The sequence below is a fragment of the Lissotriton helveticus genome, chromosome 3_1, assembly GCF_964261635.1.
Source record: "Lissotriton helveticus chromosome 3_1, aLisHel1.1, whole genome shotgun sequence".
Lineage (NCBI taxonomy): Eukaryota > Metazoa > Chordata > Amphibia > Caudata > Salamandridae > Lissotriton > Lissotriton helveticus.
In genome coordinates, this window is record NC_136061.1 from 759,543,789 (window position 1) to 759,571,116 (window position 27,328).

The window sequence follows — 27,328 nt, forward strand, 5'->3', positions numbered from 1 at the left end:
GTGTAACGATATATCTGTAAGAGACATTAATTAGTATTAGATTCCTTACCGACCCACCCATCCTCCCCGTTCTGCGAACCAATATCTAGGGTTAGGGTTGTCCCCTTCAGGGCCCTAGTTTCAATGGCACCAGTGTTGGTTTTTAACATGGCTCTGCGTTTCTGGCGCGGAAAAGCTGTGTCTAAGAACTGACGTCAGCACGCGGAGGCGGCGTCTAAGTACTCCGACGACGTCATCACGGCGCCCACGACGCCGACGACGGACGCGGAGCCGCAGACGACGCCTACCGACGCGCAAGGGTACTGCTACGCAAAAATTTCCGGATCCAGTCTGACGCCTGGGGATATTCTAAGGTAAGGAATCTAATACTAACTAATGTCTCTTACAGATATATCGTTACACAAGTAGTAACTTGTGCAATAATAGATTTACCAGACATGTCTGCAAACCACAAAATCTGTAGGTCATTGGCTTAAGCAGTTTTGACAAAGTGAGTGCCAAACGTTAGAGCATTGAACCTCACATCAGTCATTAAGTTTCCTGAAATATTTGGCAGCGGGAGAGAAGAAATGCCTTTAAGGGCATCTTAAACTAAGTTAGGAGGTGGGAAGGGTTCATGGTTACTGCAGTTCAGCTTTTGTGAAATGTAGCAGTCAAGCAGACACCCTACCAGTGCCTAGAAAAGCTGGATAAAAAAATGGAAGTCCTGGGGGCTGTTTTCCTTCTTGACAAGAAGAAAAACACTTCATCACATTCCTTCTTGTGTAAATACTTATGCAGAAACATACACAACCTTGATGTCTGATACTCTTTAAACCAAGAGAAAACAGAATAGCTTCAATGTAGCTTGAAAGATCCTTTTTATCGCCAAATTATTTTTTTATCGTATCGGGCCAGCTCCTCAGAGGCTTGAGGACCCTATTCCTAATGCGGGATACAGAGTCTGATGCTATTTAGAGGTCTTCCACCTGAAAGAAACTGGCACACTGATAACCTTTTATTCAAGTACCATGCAGAAATAATTGCTTTGCAATGATAACAGTACATGACTTTATCCTAGCTCCCAAAGAGGAAGACAGAAAATGAATCACCTCCTGAAATGTCATTCAGGATGAGTCCTACACCCATGAGACCATTCCACCATGCAGAACAATAGCCGCTGATCATCCCTGAGGCCCAAGCATTCTAAATGTTGCTAGCAGTTCTTAAATGGCATGACCAGTCTCTGTTCTCCTGAAACCTACCATTCCCTTGAATCCACAGAGCCTCCCACTGAATCATGTTGTTTTCTCTGACCTCTGAAAGAGATAGAAGGACCAGTACAAGGACAGGATAATTTAGACCTAAATCTATCAAGGATGTTTGCAAGCTTGAGTCCTCCAAATAGGAACATCATTTGCTATGATTTCAGTTTAATGTAGAACATTCGGTAATGAACAAAATTGAGTGCGGAAAATATGGAAAGCTCAAGGCTTGAGCTCCCTCTTTCTAGGGGAGATATTATAATTGAGAACAGTTAGAATTCTTTACAAGTCATGTGAAAAGGACAGCTGCAAAATATCCACCTATGCAAAGATCCCACTTTCTGACAACTAGTAGAATACTTCCATCTGGTGTCTCCAATAGTTCAGTCCATCTGGTGGCTTGAATAGTAGACCACCAACACAGTTTTCAGACTTGGGTTGATACTTAGCATGCTCTGTGATCAAGCAATCTAGGTAGAAATGGCAAAGCCATTACTTGTGTCTGACAAATTCTTGGTTAATTGTCCCACTCTCAATAGGTCATAAACCGAACCAAAGACAGATTGTTTACCCACCCCAGTTTAACTTGATCATGGCAGGTCTCTTTAAAGAAGAAGAATAAGTTAACTCTCTGAGTAATTTTGTGTTTCAACACCACTTTGAAAGGTCCCTGTAGCATGCTTCCCACTACACAAGGCTTGCATCGCCTCAATCAAAGCCATTAACATTCTGAAGATTGTTGTGCTATTCCAGACCTCCATCTACTCCTAACACAAGTCTACCTCATCTCTCCTGTCCTAATTTAGAATGACTGAGTCTGAGTAGTGCAGCCCTGCCCTATGGTGGGCAGCTTTAAGGATGAGGTTCTTCAACATGGGTCTTGTGAAACAATGTGCTGTCAACTTAGAGACGCAGTCTAATGCCACATTGTCTGTCCCAATCCCTCCCTGCTAACCCTCAATAGCTTGGTAAAGTATTAGGGCACTGAAGCATATCGAAAGGTTAGGCAGGTTTACAGAGAAAAAAAATGTAGGTGGTCCTGATAGGAAGAGCAGATACAATCCCATCATCATGTCATTATTTCCATCAGGGGGTTAAAAGTGGTTGGAAATGACAAACGTATTGAGACTTCGAAAAGATTGGCTTGGGTGTATCCTTTTGTTGGGTACTTGAAAGAAGTTGCAATGGATATTTTTTTCCTGCAGATTTCTAGCTTTAAGAATATCCTTCAGGTTCCAATTTAGATCCAAAAACTTGTTCACCCAGCAATATCTGTCCAGCTTTGGCAAGTGGCAACATCAGCTGTGACTTTGCGTGCCCAAGATGTAAGGTTCCGACTGGTGCGTTAGGCCATTTCCTGTTTTTTCTGCACCCCATCAACATGGTTCCTGAGCTCTCTGTGCCTCCCCAGTGAAATTCCTCAGCTTTCAACAGTGACTAGGTAAAATGCCTCCATGTAAGGTTTCCAGGGTTTAAAAGCTCTTGCATATGCCGTTAGAACGACATCCTTTTCAGATCAGCATGACAGGCTGCGTGTGGTGTCTTGTCTCCAACCACAATCCATTGGCCTAAGATTCCTATTCCTCAGTGCACCCGAAGTTCATCAGAGAATGCTCCTTCTGCCGGTCCATGACTCCGGGGGCTTTGCGGGAGCGGTCCCGAAAGCTTTTTGAGCGCCGGAAGTCGGCTCCTCGCAGTTTGAGGTCGCGAGGGAGGTCGAGGGACCTGTCGCAGAGCCACCACCACTCGTCTTCTAAGTCTTTGCACTCAGGGTCAAGTAAGTTGAAGCACAAGAAGAAGTCGAAGAAGCATCAACGCTCTTCAACTTCTCCCCGTCATTCGGCTGACACAACGAGGGATGTGGGCGGTGCCACTTCCGCGGCTCCATGTAAGGAGCCTGAAGAGTCGACACAGAGTTTCCCTCCCTTCCCGGGATTCGGAGCGACTCCTGACCAGCTTCGTAAGTTTTACGAGGCGATGCACGCCATCTTTGGGCAGCCCGAACCTGCCAGCGTGCCCTTGGGCCCCACAGACTTGGTTGGGGGACCTAGGCCTTCTCCACCGGCGGCTCAGGCCCCATCGCCGCAGGCCCCTCTTGGATCCAGGCCTGGATCCGAATCGGTGCCGGTTGACCTTATTACGCCTCCACCAGTGCTTCTTCCTCCGGCACCGCTACCGCATTCGACGCCGGTCGTGCCCCCGCCCGGCGTCAACCCCCGCCTCCATCCTGATGTGGACCCGGAGCCGGACCGGCGTTTTCTGATGCCGGTTCCAACGCTGAGACGGGTTTTTGTCCCCCTGTTCACTCCTGAGGTCCCTTTTAGGCCAGATTGGCACTTAGAGGATGAGGAGGAAGACTGGGAGGTGTCAAGTGAACCTCTGACTGAGCAGTTGAACAGTGAACAGGACTGGACAGTGGAACTGGGGGATGCCAGTGGTCTGGACACCTCCCCTGACCTTGGTATGTTGTCTCCTTCTACCGTGGCTACGGAGGAGGGAGCATCATATGCAGTGGTGTTGCGGAGGACTTCCGAGGCTCTCAACCTCGAGCTCCGTACAGTAGCGGTCAGGACTAGCCTCCTGACATAGGTGCTTCACCGCAAACAAGCTTTTCCGAGCTCCTACTGCCATTTAATGAAGCCCTCCCCGACATCCTTTTGGGCACCTGGTCCAGGCCCAACACAGGGGCTCCCGTGGATAGGATGATTGCCCGACGCCACCGCCCGGCACGGGGCGACCCCACTTTCCTCTCCCAACACCCCACACCTGAGAGCTTGGTGGTTCAAGCCTCTACCTCCAAGAGCGCATTCCCTACCGCTTCACCAGAGAGGGAATCCAAGAAGCAGGATCATCTTGGGAAGAAGATCTCTCTTCCGCCAGCTTGGGACAGCATGTCTATGGGGCCGCTATTCCCACTCTGTGTCGGACACGGTTACGCAGGTCTGCCCCACTGTCCCGAGGCAGCCCTGACAGTACTCTCCCATGCTATTGCAGTCGGGAGGGATGCGGTGAAGTTTAGTATCTGTTGTGGGCTGGATACCCCTGACTCTCTAGGCAGGGCGATTTCCACATCGGTAGTCCTTCAACGCTACACCTGGATGAGATCGACTGGCTTTCCTGAGGATGTCCAGAATACCCTCATGGACATGCCCTTTTATGTCCGTCGCCTTTTTGGTGACAAAGCGGATAACGCTCTAGAGCGTTTCAAGGACTCACAGGCTACGGCCAAGTCCTTGGGCCTTTCCAGCCGTCCTGCGCAGTCTGCTTTTCGCCCCTTCCGTGGCTACGGATTGAGTGACCCGCTACGTTCCGCCCAGAGTCACAGGCCGACGCAAGTTCCCCAACCTTCACACGGCCGAGGACGTGGGAACCACCACGGTGGTTCAGGGGGCCAGCGGGCAGGCCAGTCTACCAACCCTCCCTCTGCAGCAGCCTCTAAGCCTTCCTAGTCCAATATTTCAGGCCCATCAAACGCCAGTGCGCGGCAGGAGTAGCCATCACCTCTCCCACTGGCGCACCATCACGTCGGACGGGTGGGGTTTGCAGATCGTCTGAAGGGGCTACTCCCTCCCCTTCGAGGCTACCCCCCCAGCCATGCCACCCCAGTCCCACCGTATGTCGTATGATCACCTGGGCCTTCTCCAACGGAGCCATTGAACGCGGTCCTGTCCCAGAAGTAGTTTGTGGTTGTTACTCCCACTACTTTCTGGTACCCAAGAAGGACTAGGGCCTGCGTCCTATCTTGGATCTCACGAACGTCAACCGATTCCTTCGGATGGAGAAGTTCAAGATGTTGACGCTCGCTCAGGTCTTGTTGCCCTCGACCCTGGAGATTGGTTGGTAGCGTTGGACTTGCAGGACGCTTATTTTCACATCGCCGTCCTGCCAGCCCAACGGCGTAAACTGTGGTTCACGGTAAGCCACGAACACTTTCAGGTTAATGTGCTCCTCTTTGGCCTTATCAACGCCCCTCAGGTGTTCACAAAAGTGATAACGGTGGTCGCTGCTCATCTGCGCAGATCAGGGATTCCAGTCTTCCCCTATCTTGATGACTGGCTGTCGAATGCGGGCTCACCCCAGACTGTCTCCCACCTCCAGACTACAGCCTACCTCCTGCATTCGCTGGGGTTCTCCATCAATGTACCGAAGTCACACCTGATCCCCTCTCAGGAGCTCCTCTTTTTCGGAGCGGTTCTGGACACAACGTGGTTTTGGCTTTATCCTCCTGAACAGCGAGTCCGGTATATTCGGGCCATGATTCCAATCTTTTAGCCTCTATCACGGGTTTCAGTCAGGATGACCCTGAGGTTGCTGGGCCTTATGGCCTTCTGCATCCTCCTGGTCGATCATGCCAGCTGGCATATGTGGGCTCTGCAGTGGGACCTGAAGTTCCAGTGGGCGCAGCATCAGGGGAATCTGTCCGATTGCGTCAAGATCTCGGAGGGCACTGATCGACAACTGCAATGGTGGCTCACGAACCAGGACTGGGTCAGCAGCAGATCCCTCTCCCTTCCCCAACCAGAGCACACAGTGGTGACGGACGCATCCCTTCTGGGATGGGGCGGCCACATGGGCGAGGCGGAGATCAGAGGCCTCTGGTCTCCACCGGAATCTGGGCTCCTCATCAACCTTCTGGAGCTCCGGGCGATTCGTCTTGAACTGAAGGCATTCCTTCCTTCTGACCTGGGAAGAGAAGTGCAGGTGTTCACGGACAACACCACCACCATGTGGTACTGCAACAAACAGGGCAGAGTGGGGTCGTGGACCCTATGTCAGGAGGCCTGTCGTCTCTGGACATGGCTGGAACATCAGGACATATCCCTGGTGGTTCACACCTGGCAGGTTCCCTGAACACCAGGGCTGACCATCTCAGCCGCAGGTGCATGATGGATCACAAATGCTGTCTTCACTCTGAGATGGTTCAAGTTCTCTTTTAACAGTGGGGAGAGCCTTGGTTAGATCTATTCACCACCGAAGAGAACTCGCAATGTCAGCAATTCTGCGCGTTGGAATTTCTAAGGCGGCACTCGCTAGGCGATGCTTTTCGCCGCATGTAGAATTGCGGTCTATTGTACGCCTTTCCGCCTGTACCACTTCTGCCCAGAGTGATGAAGAAGATCATTCGGGTGGCTCCGGATTGGGCACGAAGTGTCTGGTATCCCGAGCTGTTGAACATGGTCATTGATCCTCAGATTCGACTGCCTCTTCGGGAGGATCTTCTATCGCAGCAGCAGCGGACGGGCCTCCACCCGAACCTGTCCAGCCTCCACCTCCATGCATGGAGGTTGAGCGGCGGCAGTTGACGTCATTTTACTTGCCTCCAGAAGTTTGTGATGTTATCTTGGCAGCCATGCGTCCCTCCACTAGACCGTATACGCCTGCCAGTGGAACAAATTTGTGACATTTTGCACAGCAAAGTCTGTGGATCCCCTTTCTGTCCCTCTTTCTGGGGTTCTCTTGTTCCTTCTCTCTTCGGCCCAGCAGGGCTCTGCTGTGGGCACTATCAAGGGCTATCTTTCGGCCATTTCTGCCTTTCTTTGACTTCCTGATCAGCCTTCTCTCTTCAAGTCCCCGATTATAAATTGTTTCTTAAAAGGCGTAACTCATCTCTTTCCTCCTATTCCCTTTGTTATGCCTCAGTGGGACTTGAATCTGGTCTTGACCTATTTAATGTGCACACCCTTACAGCCATTTCACAACTGTCCTTTGAGGCTTTCAACTCTTAAGACTGCATTCCTGGTGGCCATCACATCTGCCAGAAGAGTGAGTGAACTCCAGGCCCTTTCATCCAAGCCTCCTTTTCTGTCTGTACATCCGGATAAAGTTGCCCTCAGGATTTGTCCATCCTTCCTTCCCAAGGTTGTCACCTCCTTTCACTTTGGGCAAACCATCACTTTGCCCACCTTCTTTTCGCCTCTGCATTCTTCGAAAGAGGAAGAGAGGCTCCACCGTCTGGACCCAAAACGTGCGCTTTCGTTTTATTTGGATCACACCAAACAGTCCTGGGTGGATGACCAACTCTTTGTTGGCTACGTGGGCGCCAAGAAAGATTGGGACATACACAAGCGGACTATCTCCAGATGGGTTGTTTGTGTATCAAAGCCTGCTATTCTCTAGCAAAGGAGGAGCCTCCAGTAGGGATGCAGGCCCATTCCACCAGGGCGACAGCAGTAACTACTGCTCTGGATGAGGCGTTCCTCTGAATGATATCTGTCAGGCGGTTATGTGGGCTTCGTTACACACTTTTACGAAACACTACTGCCTTGACAGCCAAGTCCGTAGAGACGGCTTCTTTGGCCGTTCTGTTCTCCAGGACTTTCTGGTGTGAACTTGGTTCGCAGACCCACCTCCGGTGTTGGCATTGCTGGGGTATCTATTCTAAGGTAAGGAATCTATAACTAACTGTTTCTTTCAGATGAACAAGTTACATACCTTCTGTAACAATATATCTGTGAGAAACATAGGTTAGTTATAGATTCCTTACCGCCCCATCCATCCTCCCCCTTCTGTGACCCGATTTCTTGAGTGAAGGATATCCTTTCAGGGCCCTAGTTTTGTGCACCAGTGGTCAGTGTCTTGCATGGCTTTGCGTTTCTGGCGTGGAAAGTAGTGTACAGAACTGACGTCCGCACGCAAGGGTGGCTTCTAAGTAGCTACCGTGACGTCATCCCGGTGACACGACACCAACGACGGATGCGGAGCCAACCGATGCCACCTTCCGACACGTAGAGGTTCTTCTGACGAATTAACTTTCCGGATCCAGTCTGACGCCTGGGGGTTATTCTAAGGTAAGGAATCTATAACTAACCTATGTGTCTTACAGGTATATCGTTACCGAAGGTAAGTAACTTGTTCATAACCAGCAAGATCGGTCTGAGGTGCCCCAGCATTGAAATTACCAAAATGTGACACTTGGTACAACCGAAAGACCAAGCAACACTTAGACAATGTCACATTCCTGTAATTACAGCTGGTGTTCAACAGCGATGTGAGGCAGAGCACCACTGGAAATAAATACAGCCAGGTGTCACGTGAGGACATCACGTGCTGTAATTAAAGTAAACAAACAGCAACAGACCCGTAGGACGAAGCAGGTAGACGGGGGTTGCGGGGGTGGAGCTTCAAAGAGGTGCTGATACACTGTACTAAATGTTAGCTCCCTGTTTTGACTTAAAATGATTTATTATAAAGCCATACTTGAGGGTTGATGTATAGTTTTTAATAGGGCGGAGGAAAGTGCGACACACACAAAAAAGAATTACGTCTCACTTTCCTTTGCATTGCAAAATTTGCCATAATTGTGGTAAGCTCTGAGTAGTTTATAATGCTATGTTTAGGCATTTAACGTCAAAAGGTCTGGTAACATTTTAAAATGCTGATTACATTTTTTATATGAAACTAGGCTTTGAAACCAAGTGCAAATATATCCAACTTAAAGAAGTGGGACTACTTTATGGAAGAGACGCTGTCCATCGGTCCTTCCTATGATTGGGCAATAATGAGTGCACGCTTCAGTAATCCAGAGGAATCGGATCAAGGAGATGATGGGGTACCCCAAAGCAAGAGGAAAATAGTGTGGCCGTGCTATGACGATATCGGCACTGTTCAGCCTGATGCCATCACCCGCCTTTTGAATGTAAGTTATTCGGTTATTTTTCGGGTTGCATGCTGTCTAGAAACTGGCCTCCTTATTGCCTAAGGATGATAAAAACGTGTCTAATACAATAACAAGAGACTTTATGTTCCATTCATGTAGGAAGAAGACACCAATTCCTGGTAAAAGACAATGGTTGATTGCTAGATGTACCACACAACATATTCTTCCCGCCACTGATAATGGCTGTACACTAACGTTGAGCAGCTCCGTTTTTCAATTGAGCCAGTACAGATTAATTATCAGGAGTTTCCTACTCATCTGCTATCGCCACCGTATCTGTCCAATGATTATATTTAGAAAGACACATTGCTTCAACACCATATGACTAACACACTTGTCCGCACGAAGGCTCTCACCACACCTAAACTTCCTTCTTCAATAACATTGCCTACCACAGCATTTTTGTAACCATTTATCCAATCATATCGATCAAAAGAATAACAAACTCAGGGTGAGCATCCATCAGACGAGACGGTCTGGACCTAAGACATTAACTTTCTGAAGTTCCTTATTAAAACGGACCAATTTTCCTTTAAAGAATTACCGTCTGCTAAAATAATTTCAACCATCAAGAAACCAAAATCCTCAGGTTCACCTAAGGATCCATGTCCGGCAGCAATCGTGAAGCAGAGAGCCCTGCTAATTCTATAAAAATAGTCTCTTTATTTGATGTATCTTTAAAGGAACGAGTAGTCCTCACAAACTGGAACTGTGCACTGCTAAATCATCTATTGTAAATAGACCCTAAGGACTGCTTTCCAATTTTGCTTCTCCTTTTCCTGGAAAAAATATTTGAAACATTTGTTTTTAACCAATTTCAGCCATTTGTGGAATCACAGTCTTTCCTTCAATCTTCATCCTTATCAAGTACGTGATTTTAGGACTAGGCACTGCACAGAGATTGTTGTTGTGTCAGTGCTGGATGATTTCGGACGAGAAGCGAGCAAGCTGATCTCGTCCTTTTAGGTTTATATGCAACATTTTATACCATTGATTATACATTATTGATATCCTGACTTTATGGATTTGGCTGTGACCATCTGTAGGAAGGTAGATCCCTGACTATGGTTGCCCCCAACTTTTTGCCTGGTGTTTTGCTGGTTTTCTGACTTAGTTGACCTGGGGCCCTGCTATTCAGGACCCCAGGCCTACTGCTCTCTCTGTAAAATGGATTCCATGTACCATAGGTACATATCTAATTGGATACTGAGTCACCTTATCAGTCCCTGTACAGTGTACCTTAGGTACCCAGGGCATAGGTGTACCCAGGGCCTACCAGGGGCTGCAGCATGTATTATGCCACCCCTGGCTGGCCATCCAAATCTGACACAACTGGCTGCACGACAGCTGGGGCAAGGTGGTGTAATCACCCTTTGCTTTAGATATAGTATACCTATATCTAACCCTAAAAATGGACACACAGATCTCCTATCAGTCACTCCTATGGCAGGCCTTAACAATCCTGAAGGCAGAGTGCTTGGAATCGTGTGAGATGGTGCTCTGGCATGAGCTGAGCCTGTCTGCGGCTTTCGGGATCCATCCCTTAGCCGTTTCCATGATATCGCATACCATATACTCTTAAGTGCATTATAATCCTCGCGGTTATATGCCAACTCTGGTATCGCTTTATCAAAACATGTCGAGTAAGGTGTCATACGAATTGGAATACTAACCCCTCGCCAATTCTGGCGACGGGGTTAGCATTCCACCCTTCTAGAGGGACACAACATGTATGTAACCCCTAACCCCGGTTAAAGTCAAACAGAGCCTCAGCTCCACAAAATGGATGCTGCCACCGAGACACAAGTCTGCCCTCCTGCTGCTGGGAGTCCTCCCAGAGCAGGAGATAAGGACAAAGGGTTTCCTGCCAGGGGCGGTGCCAGCACCGTCCCATACAGGGTTTTGTGTATTGTAGGTAGGCAGGGCTTTAGAGGAAGGTGACTGCACGTGGCACCCCGGTGCTCACTGTGCATAGGCTGGCTGGAACCAGTTCCAGGGTCACTCCAGACCCTGTGCTGGGGAAAAGCCCGCCAAGGAAGTGGGTGTAACCACCCCCCTCCTAGTCCCACCCCTAGGGCAGGACTTAGTCGCGTGCCAGCCCCTTTTTACAGGATAAAGGTAGGAACTGGCCCCCTTCCAAATCAGATCATCTTTGAATCCTGAAACTACTTTCCACGAAAGGAACTCAAGACTTCTTCCTAAGATTTCTCCCTTGTGACTAAGGAGTAGTCACCCTGCATCCGCAGGCACCATCTTAAGAACACTGCGGTCTGCTGCAAGTCTCTCCTCCGGATCAAGACTGCCCAGCTCCACGAGAACCGGCTTCCCTGGCACCTCTGACCTCTACCTACATCATCAGTCACGCTGAGATTCGTGGGTGTGACGAGACCTCGAGGGACCGGCCATCTTCAAGACTGCACGACTTCTTTCTAGCAAGCCCGCCGAGTAATTTCCTGGTGAGTGCTTTGGGGTCCGAGAAGCCCCGACCCTGAGCAGCTCCAGCACCGAAGTGCAGCCTCCCAGCATCTCCACGATCTGCGTGGGGCCCTTCTGCTTTTTGCTGCTCACCGCGTTGTTTGGCTACTAGCCCGCTGGCTTGTGGCCTTCTGAACGACGCCCGACGACATTTCTGCTGCTGGTCTGGTTGCTCCAGGCTGGCCCTTGCTCCCTTCCAAAAGAGGAGCACCCCGGACCCTCCTGGTCCACTCAAGACGCCATTTTGAGTCCACCGCGTGGGCTTGAATTAGCCAAGGCTTGTTGCCCAATCCTGGGTAACTTCGACGCCGACAGCTTCATCCATCGTGGGACAGCTCGCCTCTCCATCCTGGTCGCCGACAACGCCTCCTGGTCCGTGAGATCTGCAGAGCCAGCGTCGCCCACTCACCCAGTCGAGGTGACTTTGCCTGGTGCCATCCTGGTGCCCACTTAATCACTGGCTAGTGATTCAAGAACTTGGTCCCCTCTGCTTTCAGGTTTCTTCTTCCTCGATCCAGGCTTGGATCCAACGAACTTTCCTTCACTGGTCGCCTGCCAGCAACTTCCTTCTTCCAGGCTCCTGGTCCGGCAACGAGATCCCCGACGTCTTTTCAGACCTATGCAGCTGCAGCCCCTGGGCTAGGTAACTTCGGCACTTCGGTGTCCCAGCATAGCCTCACTATCCTAGGGTCAGGATCCACTGTCGTTTTCTTCCTACCAGGTCGGGTTCGCCCGTGAACACTAACTTTGCCTTTACTAGCTTCCATAGACTTTGTCCCGCATCCCGCGTGAGAGTGCACACTCTGCACCCGAGTCCCCTAGGTCTCCTAGAAGTAATCTAACGATTCCCTAGCCAAGTCCTAGCGATTCCAAAGCCTATTAGTACTGTACTTACCTGCTAGTAATTTCGCATTCCACTTTTAAAGTATATGGTTTTTCGTGCCCCTCGGGCATTTGTGTATAACGTGCTAACTTAAGTATTTTCGTAAGAGTTTTGTTGTGTGCCTAGCACCCTGTCCTCATAAAGAGTACAGGGTTGTTGTGATTCTAATAAATACACTGTTTATTTTCATAACACTTGTGTGGTGTCCTTTCACTGGGTGTTCAAGGGGTAATGTGATGGTAAAACAGCTGGCTTAACACGCCCTCTAGAGTCTTAGCCTTAGACTGCTCGTATCCATGCTACTAGGATAGCTGGTCTATAAGGTTGACTTACAACCAATCATCAATAAGGGTTGTTTGGACTGATATATAGTGATCACTAGAATAGTGAGCACTGCACATCAGGCCAACTTCTCACATTGGTGAGCAGCGGTTGGGATTTGAGCTTGCTGTTGTTTTACCACACATGCCCTAAGAATATCTTGTGAAAGATCACATAAGTACTAAAGGTACATATAACTTAGCTTAGAATACTCTGAGTTCTACTGAACCAGCTGTTGTAGCTCCTAGGGCCTAGCACACCCTAAACTACAACTCTAGCAAGGGATCAGTAGGCAAACATATAGTGTAGGTAAGTGCACCACTTACACCTCACTAGAAAAGCATGTCTACCCAGGGAGATTCTACTGAGACTCCCCTGGTCAGTGTTGACCCTCCACAGGTCACTTCAAGATATGCAGCTCTCAGTTTCCAGGAGATGAGACAGATCTGTGTCTCCAGAAAACTGAAGCAGGGGTCTAACCCCACCATTCCCTTTTTAATAGGTCTCTTAGAGACTTATGATGCGAGAAAGCTTTCTCAGCTAGATGGGAATATGCCAGCCTTAGAGGGTACCTCTGGGGATCCAGACCTCCCCAACATTGCCAATGCAGTTGAGGAGGAGGAGGATCAGGAGGAACTCTCTGGGGATGAGGTAGACAAAGGTCTTGAGGTAGTCAGAAGGCTAACCAGGACCAACTTAGACTTACTTGGGCTAGGATCTGGGGGACCCCCAGTACTAACCCGAAGTGGGCCTAACCTTGGAGTTAGGAGAGATAGATCTCTTTCTAGGGACTCCAATAGATCTCTGCACTCTAATGCCTCTTCTCAGGGGAGAAGGAATCCTCCACAGAGGAGATTTACTTCCCCTCAGAGAAGGGAGCATGAAGCTAGGATGAGACAAGCTGAACTGAGGATTGAAAGGGAAGAAATTGCCCTGGCCAAAGAGAAGCTTGCCCTGGCAAGAGAGCAGCAGATGAGTGGGTTAGCTCCCACTGGTGGCAGCAATCTCCCAAGAGATAGAGAGAAGGGTTTATATACTAAACACCTGACTAAAATAGTGCCCCCCTTTAAGCAAGGGGATGATATCCAGAAATGGATGGCTGCTCTGGAGAGGGCCTGCACTGTACAGTGCATTCCCCAGAGTCAGTGGGCAGCTATACTGTGGCTCTCCTTTGATGGTAAAGGTAGAGATAAGCTCCTCACTACAAGAGTAGAGGATGCTAACAATTACCAGGTCCTGAAGAATACACTGGTTGATGGGTTTGGTTTAACCACTGAGCAGTACAGGTTGCTGTTCAGAGATACCCAGAAAACTCAGTCTCAGGACTGGTCTGACTTTGTGGATTGTGCCACTAAGGCTTTGGAGGGCTGGCTACTGGGTAGTAAGGTTACTGATTTCAAAGGATTGTATAATCTAATTATGAGAGAGCAAGTCTTAAATAATTGTCAAAACCAGTTATTACACCAGCACCTGGTAGACTCTGATCTGACCTCTCCACAAGAATTGGGTAAGAGGGCAGACAAATGGGTCAGAACCAGGATTAGGCCCAAGAACCAAGGTGGTGACCAGAAAAAGGAATCAACCAAGCCTCAAGAGAAGGGTGGGAATAAATCTACAGATCAAACCACATCAGGGCCCCAAAAATCCTCTGAGGGGGGTGGGTCCCAGAATCCTTCCAACAACCAGAAGAAACCTTATTGTTATCCCTGTAAACAGGTGGGTCATTTAAAAACTGACAGCAGTTGCCCAAAGAATAACAATAAGGAAAACATACCCCCAAGTAACATTCCCAAACCTCCTGTTACTACTAGTAGTAATCCCCCAGGTGGTGGAAGTGTGGTAAATAAATGAATAATACCCTATTTTTGACTAGACATATATCATAACAGATAGCTCAATAAATAAGAGTCAAGATTCGAGGTAGTAGGAGTTTTGCAGGTTTAATACAGCATAAGGACAGGAACAGGACAACCTGCATAGGAATAGGATGACAGGGCCCAGCAGCTGCTGGGGCTGGATCTGGGATGAGCGCGCTGACTTTTAATAACAATACATGAGCATATATACATAACGCAAACACATAGTATTACATTGCAGTAGGCGTAGCAGTGGGTGGAGCAGAAGGCGTGACGCGTAGCAGTCGCGAAAGATAAGGGCGAAAAGTAGGTGTAACTGGGCGTATACATAGACATGTGATGCAAACGTAACAGAATATGCCATGAATGGGGCGGGAACCATGGAGGGGGCTACCTAAGGAGCCGGGACCTCTAACCTGATGGTGCGCGCAAACTAGCAATGACGTATCACTAGGAGAAGCTGGGGCTATGAACTCTGTGCTAGGAGCAGAGACTGAAGTCTGGAGAGTCAGGGCGACATGTACCTAAACAGTATCTAGTATCTGATGTTTAGAGAACATGTTGATAGGAACTAGAAGTCAGGAGGGGAAAGGCTAACTTGATTCTGAGACTGGACCATGCATTATTCTACATGTAGTGCGTGATGAAGAATATTAAATGACCATTAATACAGTATTTCTCTAACGTGGAGACGTGAAGGCTAGACAATGACGGAAACTATTGATGCAGTTCAGTAGCTTAGGAATGCAGAGAAGGAGAACTGAACTGATAACTGGACTCATAACATATTCTTGGCAGACTCAGAGACTGAGCCAGGCTGGGCCGGGCACTGCGAGGCAGGAAGTAAGTGAAGGGTCGAGGATACAGGTGGGGGCTGTATCCCTCCTCAGCGAGGCTTCAGGAGACAGGAACTGAATCTGGTGTCCGGGCCCTTTTGAGGCCTAGAAACGGGGACTTTATAATAGAATAACGTGCACACTGAGAAACGTGGCAACGTAGCTTTACATAGGCCTGATATTCGTAGTATTCACGAGGACTGGAAACTGGCATACTAGAGGTGGACACAACTGTAATTGCGTCATTAATCGGACATGGGGAGTACATATGCATATTTGATCATGCACACATAACATATGATGGATGAGGCGTAGGGACACAGAACATGGCAAAATTTACTTTTCCACATTCCCTCCTTGTCACTACGTTTCCATCAGGAAACATCAATATTCATGACACCATCTATCATTTCATACAGTATCATTTGCTCATCTCGAATTCTCTTGGAACGGGATTTAGAACGGGGCTTGGGACTAGGAATACAAGAGGTAGCACAAATGCCGCAAATCGCAGGGCCACATTGTATACAGAGGCAGCAGCTGAATATGATCGCTACTGCAATACCTAGGAAGGACAATATTTTCCATCCCCATGCGGAAATTATATTCCAGAACCAACCGGACCATGTCCAGGTGCCTGGATCTTGGTGTAACAGATGGGCAATTTTATGGAGTCTGGTTATAGCTGAATAAACAGACGGCGCGTTATTTGGAATGAAAATGCAGCAACTAGATCCGATGACTCTACAGGCCCCGCCCCTATCGGCCAGTATGATGTCAAGGACGAGACGATTCTGTAAAACGACAAATCTCATAGCAGATTGCTCTTCAGTTAAGTTACCTAGAGCAGAGGCAGTCTCATTTACTACAGCTTCGAGGGTTCTGGTTAACCTACGGATCAACTTACTATTCTGGACAGGGCCTATAAAGAAGAAGAAACCTTTGTTGAAATCAGTATATTGTTCTAGAGTAGTTTCAGTATAATCGACAATTGGGGACTCCCTTCTATGTCTAACGTGTACTAGATGTGTATTTCTATGATAATCAGGTGGGGCTAGAAAAACTGGTGGCAGTAGGAAGGCAATGTAACAGGTTCCCTCCCAATCGAGGGGCAGACGAACATATGCGGTCTGACCACAAATAAAATATGAATGACGTGAAGCTTTGAAAATAGATTTCCCACTGTCACTATACTTGACAATAGTAGTACAATCACTATGTCCTACATGTACAGAACCATAATTTCGAACACATAATTCGCCTTTGACTGGTAGTACTGAAATAGCAGGTAAGTCTGGAGTAGTATCAGACTGAACATTCAGGACCATAAAATTCGACGAATAATTACCTAAATTATACACTTCATTTTCTAGATCTAACCCGGTTCTGTGAGGGAGACCTTGCTTGTCTGGGAAACATGTACTGTTAAGAAAAAACATATCTGTTGAGGATGACGTTAACGTGGACCATGCTCCACATGAACCATTATGTGAGAATGGATAAGGAAAAAGTGGCAGAACTCCCTTTGGTGTCTGGAAAGGGGGGAGTCGACCACACACCCAACAATTAGTGGCATTGCTGGTCTGGTGTGAGTAATGTAACATGCGGATAAAGGAGTTATTTCGCATAGCGAGGCGGTAGGACAGTTCATGAGGGGGCAGATCACTAAACGTGTGCTCTACTGTAGCATTAGCAGACTTATTTACATGAAGAACTGGGAAACATAGGTAAAATGCATAACTGGTGCAGGAAATCATAAGGCTGGAAAACAATATGAAACATAGAAAAACGATACATCGGATTGAGTTTTGACTAACTCTCTCGCTATGGGGGTCTATTTTATACATGTCAGAAACAGTCTAACCGTTTCACCTAGGGGAGGACTTAGACAATCAAACTGGCTGACTTTATTTACTAGACCGTAGTTTCTGTTTATACTCCTGCTGCGGAGTTTTCTCTAACAGGGGAGGTTTTGAATCAATGTCATTTGCGGGACAGTCCTTGAGAGCAATATTCTGGCAATCCTTCAAATCCTGGGAAATGTTCTTAAAGACGGGTTTCAGTCCTTTAAAAAGTTTAACATGAGAAAGGTGCACCCAGCCCTTGCGTCCTTCCAACTTCACGGCTGTACGGGTGGTGAGGAGGACCTGTCGGGGCTCTTTCCATCGAGGCTCCAGCGGACTTGATCTGTCAAAGTTGCGGACCATCACCATGGATCCTGGGACGATTTCATGCGGTGCCACCTCGGTATTGTCTGGAAATGCAGCGGCAACCTGTGAACGACATGAGTTGAGGGCAGACATCAAGGAAGCTAGGTAATCTGTCAGCATATTACTTGAAACATCGGTAATACTTCGGGGTCTAGGAGTACCCCACATATTTGGGGGGCGGCCGAAAACGACCTCGTACGGGGACAGACCTGATCTGGAATGTGCGACCATGCGCATGTAAAATAGAGCAACTGGCAGAGCTACTAGCCAGTCCACACCTTTTTCTTGACAGACTTTGGCGATGCGGATTTTCAGGGTTTGATTATGTCTCTCAACGAGACCGGCTGCTTCAGGATGGCGTACACAATGGAACTTCCACTGGTACCCTAACAAAAGGGAAACGTGCTTCATTAACTCTGAGGAGAATGGCTGGCCGTTATCAGAATATACGACTCTAGGGAGTCCATAACGGGGGAAGAACTCACGAACCAACTGCTTGGCAGTGGTCGCGGCTGTGTAATCTGGGACTGGATATGCTTCTGTCCACCTGGACAAAGCGCATACAACTACAAGGACATACTTGAAACCTCGACATCGCTCCATCTGAATATAATCCATCTGGAGGACTTCAAAAGGGTGGTCAGGGGGTTGGAATCCACCTTGTTCCACCGGGACACTTTTACCTGGATTGAACTGACAACATATCATACAGGTACGGACTTTCTGCTTAGCTGCAGCTCGTAAATGCTTGTTGAACCAAATATTCTGGATACTGTCTAACATAGCTTTTTCCCCTAAATGTGCTGGACTATGTGCGGTATTAATAATGACTTGAACCATAGAGTCGGGGAGAAACCATGTGGTTCTACCCTTCGTTAACCATCCTTGATCTGTCTGGACCCCTCCTTGTTCGGACCATTTCTTGATTTCATCGGGAGTAGCATGTAACTGGATATCTATGACATCTTGAGTAGGGTCCTTAACTGTCATACATGTAATTGGATCTGGAGTATGTGTCATGTTAACTGGAATGTCTGGAGTCTGTGCTGTAAGCTTGGCTGTGCGATCTGCTAGATCGTTACCCTGGGAAATAATGTCAGTGACTTTCGTGTGTGCCTGGCACTTCATGATAGCAATAGATGTCGGTAAGTGTATGGCATCTAACAGAGCTTGAATAAGGAGACCATGCTGAATCTTGGTTCCATGAGAAGTCATGAAACCTCTCTCCTGCCAGAGCACTCCGAAGTCGTGTACGACTCCAAATGCGTAACGTGAATCTGTGTAAACATTAACTTTCAAGTTCTTGGCGTGTATACAGGCTTGTGTCAGAGCAACTAGCTCTGCTGCTTGAGCGGACAGGGTATCAATACGGTGTGTTTCAATAACTTCAGTGTCAGTAGTCACTGCATACGCGGCGACTAGTTCTCCTGTACTTGTTCTTAGGCATGAACCATCCACATAAAGTGTCAGGTCGGGGTCTGGTAACGGAGTATCTGTCAGATCTTGTCTTGGCTTTGTCGTAATGTTAACTACTTCCACACAGTCGTGTGTGGCAGGATTTGAATTAACTGATGGTAACAGTGTAGCAGGATTTAAAATGTTGCAGCGTCTGATTTCTATGTGTGGCTGGAACAGTGTCAATTCATAACCTGTTAAACGTGCAATTGTCAAGTGTTGAGTCTGTGTTCGGTTTAAAAGAACTTCCACAGAATGTGGAACTTGTACTGTCAAGGAGTGTCCTAAAACTATGGAATCACTTTGCCTAATAGCTAGTGCTGTGGCTGCAACTGACTTGAGGCACGCAGGCAGAGCCTGGGCTACAGGATCTAATGTGCTCGAAAAATAAGCACATGGCTTGTATTGTCCTGCTTGATCTTGTGTGAGAACAGATAATGCTGTACCTTCACGTTCAGTAACGAAAAGTGTAAAAGGCTTACTGTAGTTCGGTGTGGCTAGAACTGGAGCTTGGCATAAAGCTTTCTTTAACTCGTTGAAACTAAGTGTATGTTCAGATGTCCAAGGGAGGACAGTCGATGCGGCTGCCTCCTGTGTCGTTAACTGTATCAGTGGCTTGGCTAGAAATGCATACTGAGGAATCCATTGTCTACAATAAGAAGTGAGGCCGATAAAAGCACGTACCTCCTTCTGGGTCTTGGGCTGAGGAAGACTCGCTATTAACTGGATACGGTCTGGTGTCAACTGCCTACCCCTCTTGGACAGTAAGTGTCCTAAGTATACCACTTGCTGGACACAGAATTGAAGCTTCGAAGGGGACACCTTGTGCCCCATCTCGGCCAGGAAATACAGAACCGTAAGGGATGCTCGCTCGCAAGCACGTTCAGAACGGGCTGTGATCAGATGATCATCGACATACTGGAGCAGGGCAGTGTCAGTTGGCATGTGAACATTGTCTAGTTGTCTCTTGAGTGCTTGACTGTAAATACTAGGACTTTCTGTGAAACCTTGAGGAGCGCGTGTGAACATATAGCTCCTTCCATTTAAACAGAATCCGAAAAGAAACTGGCTGTCTGGATGAATTGGAACGCTAAAAAATGCATTCTTGAGGTCGATTACTGTAAAGAACATGGCTTCGGAATCAATGGCTGTCAATAGGGAAGAGATGTCTGGGACAACTGGGTACTGCGGAATAATACATTTATTAAGTTCTCGTAGGTCGATCACTAATCGATATACTGGGGGTGCATTAGGATCAGTACGTTTCATAACTGGAATGATCGGAGAATTACATACGTTGGAGTCAGTTTCTACAACTACTCCTTGAGCGATGAGCTCGTCAATAATTTTGGATAAGGCTGCTACAGCCTCGGGTGGCAATCTGTACTGTCTGATTCGTGGTAACACTACACCTGGTTTGAGAGTCACACGATAGGGTGTGATTTGCATATAACCTACATCAGTTGGACCTTGCGCCCATAGATGCTGTGGAACATTAGACAGTCTCGAATCAAAATCTCGTAATACATAGTGACCCTTGAAGTCACGTAGGAACAATCGTATTCCCTCTGGGGAACAGCATATAACTGCACCTAACTCTTTCAGTGTTTTAATGCCTAACAGGTTTTCTGGACATGACTTAGTAAGTAACAGATCAGTAGTACGGGACAATGGACCTACTTCTAGAGTAACTGGCTTTGAAATCTCATTTACGATAGGTTTTCCTGAAAATCCAAGGGAAACATTTCTTGAGCCTGAGAGCGGAGGCCCTGGAACTTCGGCGTGACTAATTGTGGTCCTACTTGCCCCTGTATCAATCAAAAACTTTCTGTCTTTCCCTAATACTTGACTGTGAACGTAGGGACCTTCTTGATCTACAGGTATCTCGATGAGAGGCAAGCCTACCTCCCTCTCTAGGCTGTTTCATGAATACTGCTGGTACTCTGGATACTCAGACTGTGCATACTGGTACATCTGCTGTGTGACATGCTGGGTTGCAGCAATAGGCTGCGGTACTGTAACTGTCTGTTGTGCATTCTGTGGCTGAGGAGTCTGTGAAACTTGCTCTTGTCTAGGCGGACGTGGTCTTTCTTTAGTCTTACCAGTAGCTATGTTGTGTTTCAGAACTGCACACTCATTTATAAAATGACCTGGCTGTTTACAATAATTGCAATTCCCTTTAACGGGAGCTGCAGGATGACTGGCTTGATTCGGACCCCTCTTCTGACTGTCTTGAGGAACAGATTGTGCAACTAGTACTTTCATTTTCGTGTCTTTCATACGTTTTCTCTCGTGTTCTTGCTCTTCCCTGATTCTATTCTGGTGGTACTGGAGCATCTGCAACATCTGGGACGGGGTATTAGCTTGCCAGGTACTTTCGACTTTCAAAACTCGATTTTTAATTTGTGGGCTTGAATTCTCGACTAATTTAGTAACAAAAAGATGAGGGTATGACTCACTACTTGTCTTGAGGCCACTGTTGATACTGAAGCATTTTTCAAACCTAGAATAAAAATCACTAATATCTTCTTCTTGTTTCTGTTTACAGGCTGAGATTGCATCCCAGTCTTCTTTTCTAGTTGTCAATAATCTGGGTAAAACTTGTATTAATAATTCTGGTAATTCTTTACATTTATCTCCAAGACCGGTACCTGGTACACGTGCCTTGTCTTCAGCTTCTAGAACTGCCCAATCGATCTTTTTCTCTCCCACCTCCCATTCTTTTTCCTTTAGCTTTTCATACACCCCTGCGGGCAACAGGACCTTTAACATTTTAATGATATCTGGGTAAGTGTATTCTCCCATACGGAGCATGTCTTTTAATTCTCTATGGAACCCTGCTGGATCTTTGTCATGACAGGGAATTAATTTCTTCATTTCGAGGAGTTCCATCTTTGTAATCGGGGTGTAAACAAACACTCGTTGCATTTCACCGTCCTCTGTCTTAACTGGATGCACTTCTCGTAACGGGTTCTGTCTTTCCATGTAAAATGGTTTACTTTCTGGGGGTGAGACATGAACAAAATGCGGGTTCAGAAACGTTCTATATTTGTGACGCTGTTCTAGAATGACACTAATTAAATCGGTACCTAAACCTCTCCATCTATACTGGAGTAACTCGTTCAGGACATCGTGTAACGGACCTGGATCAGAGTGCTGACCCTCATACAAAGTAATGAGGTGCTGGATCATATACATACCCACCAGTCGCTGCTCGGCTGGGGGCATTTTCAGAAACATTTGTGCCACTATTTCGTCTGGAAAAGTGGTAGAATCAGTAATCCATCGGGCTGCTGATCGGGCTAGTTCCTGCTCATGCATAGTACTTAATTCACTGTAACCGATTCGTGATTTCAGAATGTGATCGGTAGCTTGAAATACTTGTTCTAGGGAACCTTGTTCTGGTGCTGGATGATGGAAAGTAGACTTGTGTTCTAGGCGTAAATGGCGATCTGGAAATCTAGATTTTCCTACATACGCTATTCTGGCGGGATTCTCGTCCTCTACCTCTTCAGTATCAGAGTTACTTTCTTTCTCGCTTACTTGTGCTGCTTTACGTTGTTCGTGTATCTTTATTATTTCTCTACGGATTTTCTTGTACATACTCTCCATGGCACTAATGGTATTGTGCTTACCCTCGGCTATATTATCACTCCACTTTGTCAGGGTTTTCATTTCGGCCGGATCTTTAGACGGGTAATCTTGTTCTCTTATTAGACAGTTAATTAAAAACTTTAATATCATACGCTGGATCTCAGCTTTCCTTTGAGACATGGCATCACTAATACTTTCTGGATCATCCCCTGTACGGATGAAACGATATATTCTGTCTAGATCTTCTTTCATATTGGGTAGGGTGACTAGATACTCGGTCACCCTCCTTACGCGTACTGAATATAAAACCATATTATTCTCGCCTGGGACTGGGTCATAGGCACATTCGCCAAGGGCTTGCCTGATTTCTGCAACAGACTTATTACTCTTGGGAGTACGCTGTGATGCTTGAGCATGTAATTCGAGTGCTGATAAACGCTTGCGTGGCGGCGGGGTTTGAGGAGGACCTCCTCCTGCGGCCCCTAGACTAGAATCGTCGACTGATATTCTTCGTGGCGGAGCGGGAAATTGAAATGCTGGCTGGACCGGGGGTACCGTAGCAGGTACTGCATGGGGTGCCCCGGTGTCTGGAGGAGCAGGATGTGCCTGATTTACAGGGACTGGCGGAGCGCGAACAGGATTTGCATATTCAGGGACTGTGTCGTCCAGATAGGACGAAATAAAAATATCAGCTGCGGTCGGTTTGTAACGTAGCTTGGTCGGAACTAATGGTGGCGGGAAATTACTGGATGCCTCCGGGGTCGCTTTTGGCAAGCCCTCGGCAAGAAGAGGATACATACCCTTAATAAGGGCATTCCTCTGTCTGTCTCTCTGTTCAGTTTTGACTTGTTCACCTATCTCGATTAATTCTTTTTCTTGGGCTCGCTCTAAGGATTCTCTACTTAATTCTGACTTTCTGATTTCTTTTTCGGTTCTTTTATGAGCTTCTTTGCGCCATAACTCGATGGCATCTTTCTGTGACTGTCTGGCTTTCTTTTTCCATAATGCCTCTTCTACTCGCATGATGCACTCAGCATCCCATGTACCCGATACGGGCCATCTATACTTTTCTTCTAACTGTTTGGTATACTCTACCCATAAATCTAGATACAATATGGCACTTATGCCATGCTTCTGGTACATAAAGTGACCTGGACTGTCCCTGGGCGGGACGGGAACTGCTGCTTCCAGCAGACCCTTTCTAGTTTTTAACTGACGTAACTTGGAAAATATGGGCATGACTGAACTGTAATCTAGACACAATACAATACACAATGAACACGATACTTATTCCCCATTCATACCACGACATTAAAATACATGAAAAACATTTAAAATAATCAGTTCGAACAGAATACTACCTGGAAATACTGAGAACAGAACACATAAATTTTCTCGAGAACAGAAACTGACTAGAACAGAAACTAGATGCACTGCTGAGACAGTACGAAACTTACCGGTCTCGTAAAGAGACACGTCAGGACCCACATCCACCGAAGTGGATACTTCGTTTGTGGGACTGTGTACCACCAACCCACAGACCAGAGTCAATTAAATTGACCCTGTCTAGATACCACCCCAGTAACGGTACTCACCGGGCAGCAAGAACGGAAGGCCTCAGACTGGACTGGACTGCTACGACGACGGACGACGAACTTCGGACTTCGGACTTCAGTTACGGGTGGACCTCCGGATACCTCGGACCTTGGACTCTTGGCTTGGGCTCTGGTCGGGACTCGCCGCGTTCCTCCACCGTCTCGTCTGGATGCTGGACCGTCTCCTCCGTGGGCCTGAGGGATACTTGAGCAGAAATATCTGCCACTGCGCAGAAGAGTTCCGTCACGACTGCAGAGGGTCAGGGGGTCGGCGTGGCTTCACCGACGCGTGGGGAAAGGGCAAGTCCCTATTCGGGCGCCATTATGTGGTAAATAAATAAATAATACCCTATTTTTGACTAGACATATATCATAACAGATAGCTCAATAAATAAGAGTCAAGATTCGAGGTAGTAGGAGTTTTGCAGGTTTAATACAGCATAAGGACAGGAACAGGACAACCTGCATAGGAATAGGATGACAGGGCCCAGCAGCTGCTGGGGCTGGATCTGGGATGAGCGCGCTGACTTTTAATAACAATACATGAGCATATATACATAACGCAAACACATAGTATTACATTGCAGTAGGCGTAGCAGTGGGTGGAGCAGAAGGCGTGACGCGTAGCAGTCGCGAAAGATAAGGGCGAAAAGTAGGTGTAACTGGGCGTATACATAGACATGTGATGCAAACGTAACAGAATATGTCATGAATGGGGCGGGAACCATGGAGGGGGCTACCTAAGGAGCCGGGACCTCTAACCTGATGGTGCGCGCAAACTAGCAATGACGTATCACTAGGAGAAGCTGGGGCTATGAACTCTGTGCTAGGAGCAGAGACTGAAGTCTGGAGAGTCAGGGCGACATGTACCTAAACAGTATCTAGTATCTGATGTTTAGAGAACATGTTGATAGGAACTAGAAGTCAGGAGGGGAAAGGCTAACTTGATTCTGAGACTGGACCATGCATTATTCTACATGTAGTGCGTGATGAAGAATATTAAATGACCATTAATACAGTATTTCTCTAACGTGGAGACGTGAAGGCTAGACAATGACGGAAACTATTGATGCAGTTCAGTAGCTTAGGAATGCAGAGAAGGAGAACTGAACTGATAACTGGACTCATAACATATTCTTGGCAGACTCAGAGACTGAGCCAGGCTGGGCCGGGCACTGCGAGGCAGGAAGTAAGTGAAGGGTCGAGGATACAGGTGGGGGCTGTATCCCTCCTCGGCGAGGCTTCAGGAGACAGGAACTGAATCTGGTGTCCGGGCCCTTTTGAGGCCTAGAAACGGGGACTTTATAATAGAATAACGTGCACACTGAGAAACCTGGCAACGTAGCTTTACATAGGCCTGATATTCGTAGTATTCACGAGGACTGGAAACTGGCATACTAGAGGTGGACACAACTGTAATTGCGTCATTAATCGGACATGGGGAGTACATATGCATATTTGATCATGCACACATAACATATGATGGATGAGGCGTAGGGACACAGAACATGGCAAAATTTACTTTTCCACAGAAGTGCCCCCAAGAATTTGGGTGCATTTACTTTGGGAGTTCCTGGGGACTCTGGCCTAACCAGGTCCCCTGACTTAGATACTCTTGTCTGTGAGACTGGCATGGGGTTTGCCAACTTCACAACTTGTCCCAACACTTTGGGTAAGTACAGACAGGAGCCCCTCATCAATGGAATGAAAGTTGAGGCCTACAGAGACACAGGGGCTAGCATCACCATGGTGACTGAGAGTCTAGTCCCCTCAAGGCAACTTTTACCTGGTGCCACATACCAGGTGGTAAACATTGATGGAGTGAAGAAAACTCATCCCATGGCAGTAGTAAATCTCAGCTGGGGAAGTGTCACTGGCCCCAAGAGAGTGGCAGTGACATCCAACTTGCCTGTAGATTGCCTACTGGGGAATGATTTAGAGACCTCAGCCTGGGCTGAGGTAGAGCAAGAAACCCATTCTAGAATGGTAAACCCCCATGGTAAGGTTAGTGGGGCAGTGTTAGTCACAGCCCCAGTCCAAGATGTCCTCCCTGAACAGGTCAGGAGGGTTGTGCCAGTCACAACCCAATCTCAGACAACTTCCTTCCCAGAACAGGTTGTCAAGGCTGTCATGGTAACAGCCCACACCCAAACTGAGCCCCCTCCTGAAAAGGTTGGGAGAGTTGTGATGGCCACAGCTCAAACTCAGACAGATGATAGTGTTGTGAAGCCTGAAACTATGGATCACTCCACTCAGACAGAGAGTATTGAGGAGGAAGAGAAATCTCCCTCCCACCAGACTTTAGGAGAGGATCAGCCTCCTCAGAGAACTGATCTGACCCCTTGTGAAGAAACTGCCACAGAGGTAGTCAGGCCTAGCCTGGCAGAGCCCCTGATGTCAGTGGACCCTTCCAAGGTGGGACCCAGTCTGGAGCAGGTAACCTGCCCCTCTCTACCCTGCCTCAGTCAGCCCAGGGCTGTAGAGGTCAGGGAGGCCAGTGTTGGACCCCAAGGGGCCCCCTGTCCAAAAGAATTTCCCAATCAGCAGATTAAGGGCACTGAAGCTAGTAGTCCTAGCCAAGTGAAAATAAAACATACTCCTGAGGGATCCCCCTTAAAATTAGGTAGGGACCTCCCACAGATGGACACTGTTGGGCACAGCCAAACTTGGGACCTGAGGGCCCCAGACCTGACCTGTCCCTCCAGTAAGCCAAACAGAGGGACCCAACCTCCAGCTGTAGGTAGCCAGAGGTTGACCCTGAGAGCCCAAAACAACTCAGTCTTGGAAAGAAAGGCCTCTATGGTGGAAAAGGATTGGAGGAAGCTGAGCCCAAAATTAGTGGAGCCTCACTTCAGTACTCCATTTCAGCACCAGCCTTTTACTTTGCCAAAACACACCACAGGTAGAGATTCCCTATGGTGGAGACCCTCAGACACCCTTAGGGTGAGGGATTGCTTAGTGGACCATGAGATAGGGGTTAACCATGCCAGTGCTGGTACTTCCTTATATGGCCACTCAGGCAATATAGGCTTACCTGGCAAGGCTAGCCTTATCTCCTTTCGTTTGGGGGGGGGGTTATGTAGGAAGGTAGATCCCTGACTATGGTTGCCCCCAACTTTTTGCCTGGTGTTTTGCTGGTTTTCTGACTTAGTTGACCTGGGGCCCTGCTATTCAGGACCCCAGGCCTACTGCTCTCTCTGTA

At 47.7% G+C, this 27,328-nt stretch overlaps 1 protein-coding gene across 5 annotated transcripts in view; it reads left to right on the forward strand.

Annotated features, from left to right (window-relative positions):
• Positions 1 to 27,328, forward strand: part of SBF2 (SET binding factor 2) — a 2,295,537-nt gene that overhangs the window by 2,058,206 nt on the left and 210,003 nt on the right. For all 5 annotated transcript variants that reach the window (XM_078680952.1, XM_078680953.1, XM_078680956.1 and 2 more), the window contains one exon: positions 8,647 to 8,880. In XM_078680952.1, the coding sequence (XP_078537078.1) occupies positions 8,647 to 8,880 (234 nt within the window). The remainder of the gene's footprint in view (positions 1 to 8,646; positions 8,881 to 27,328) is intronic.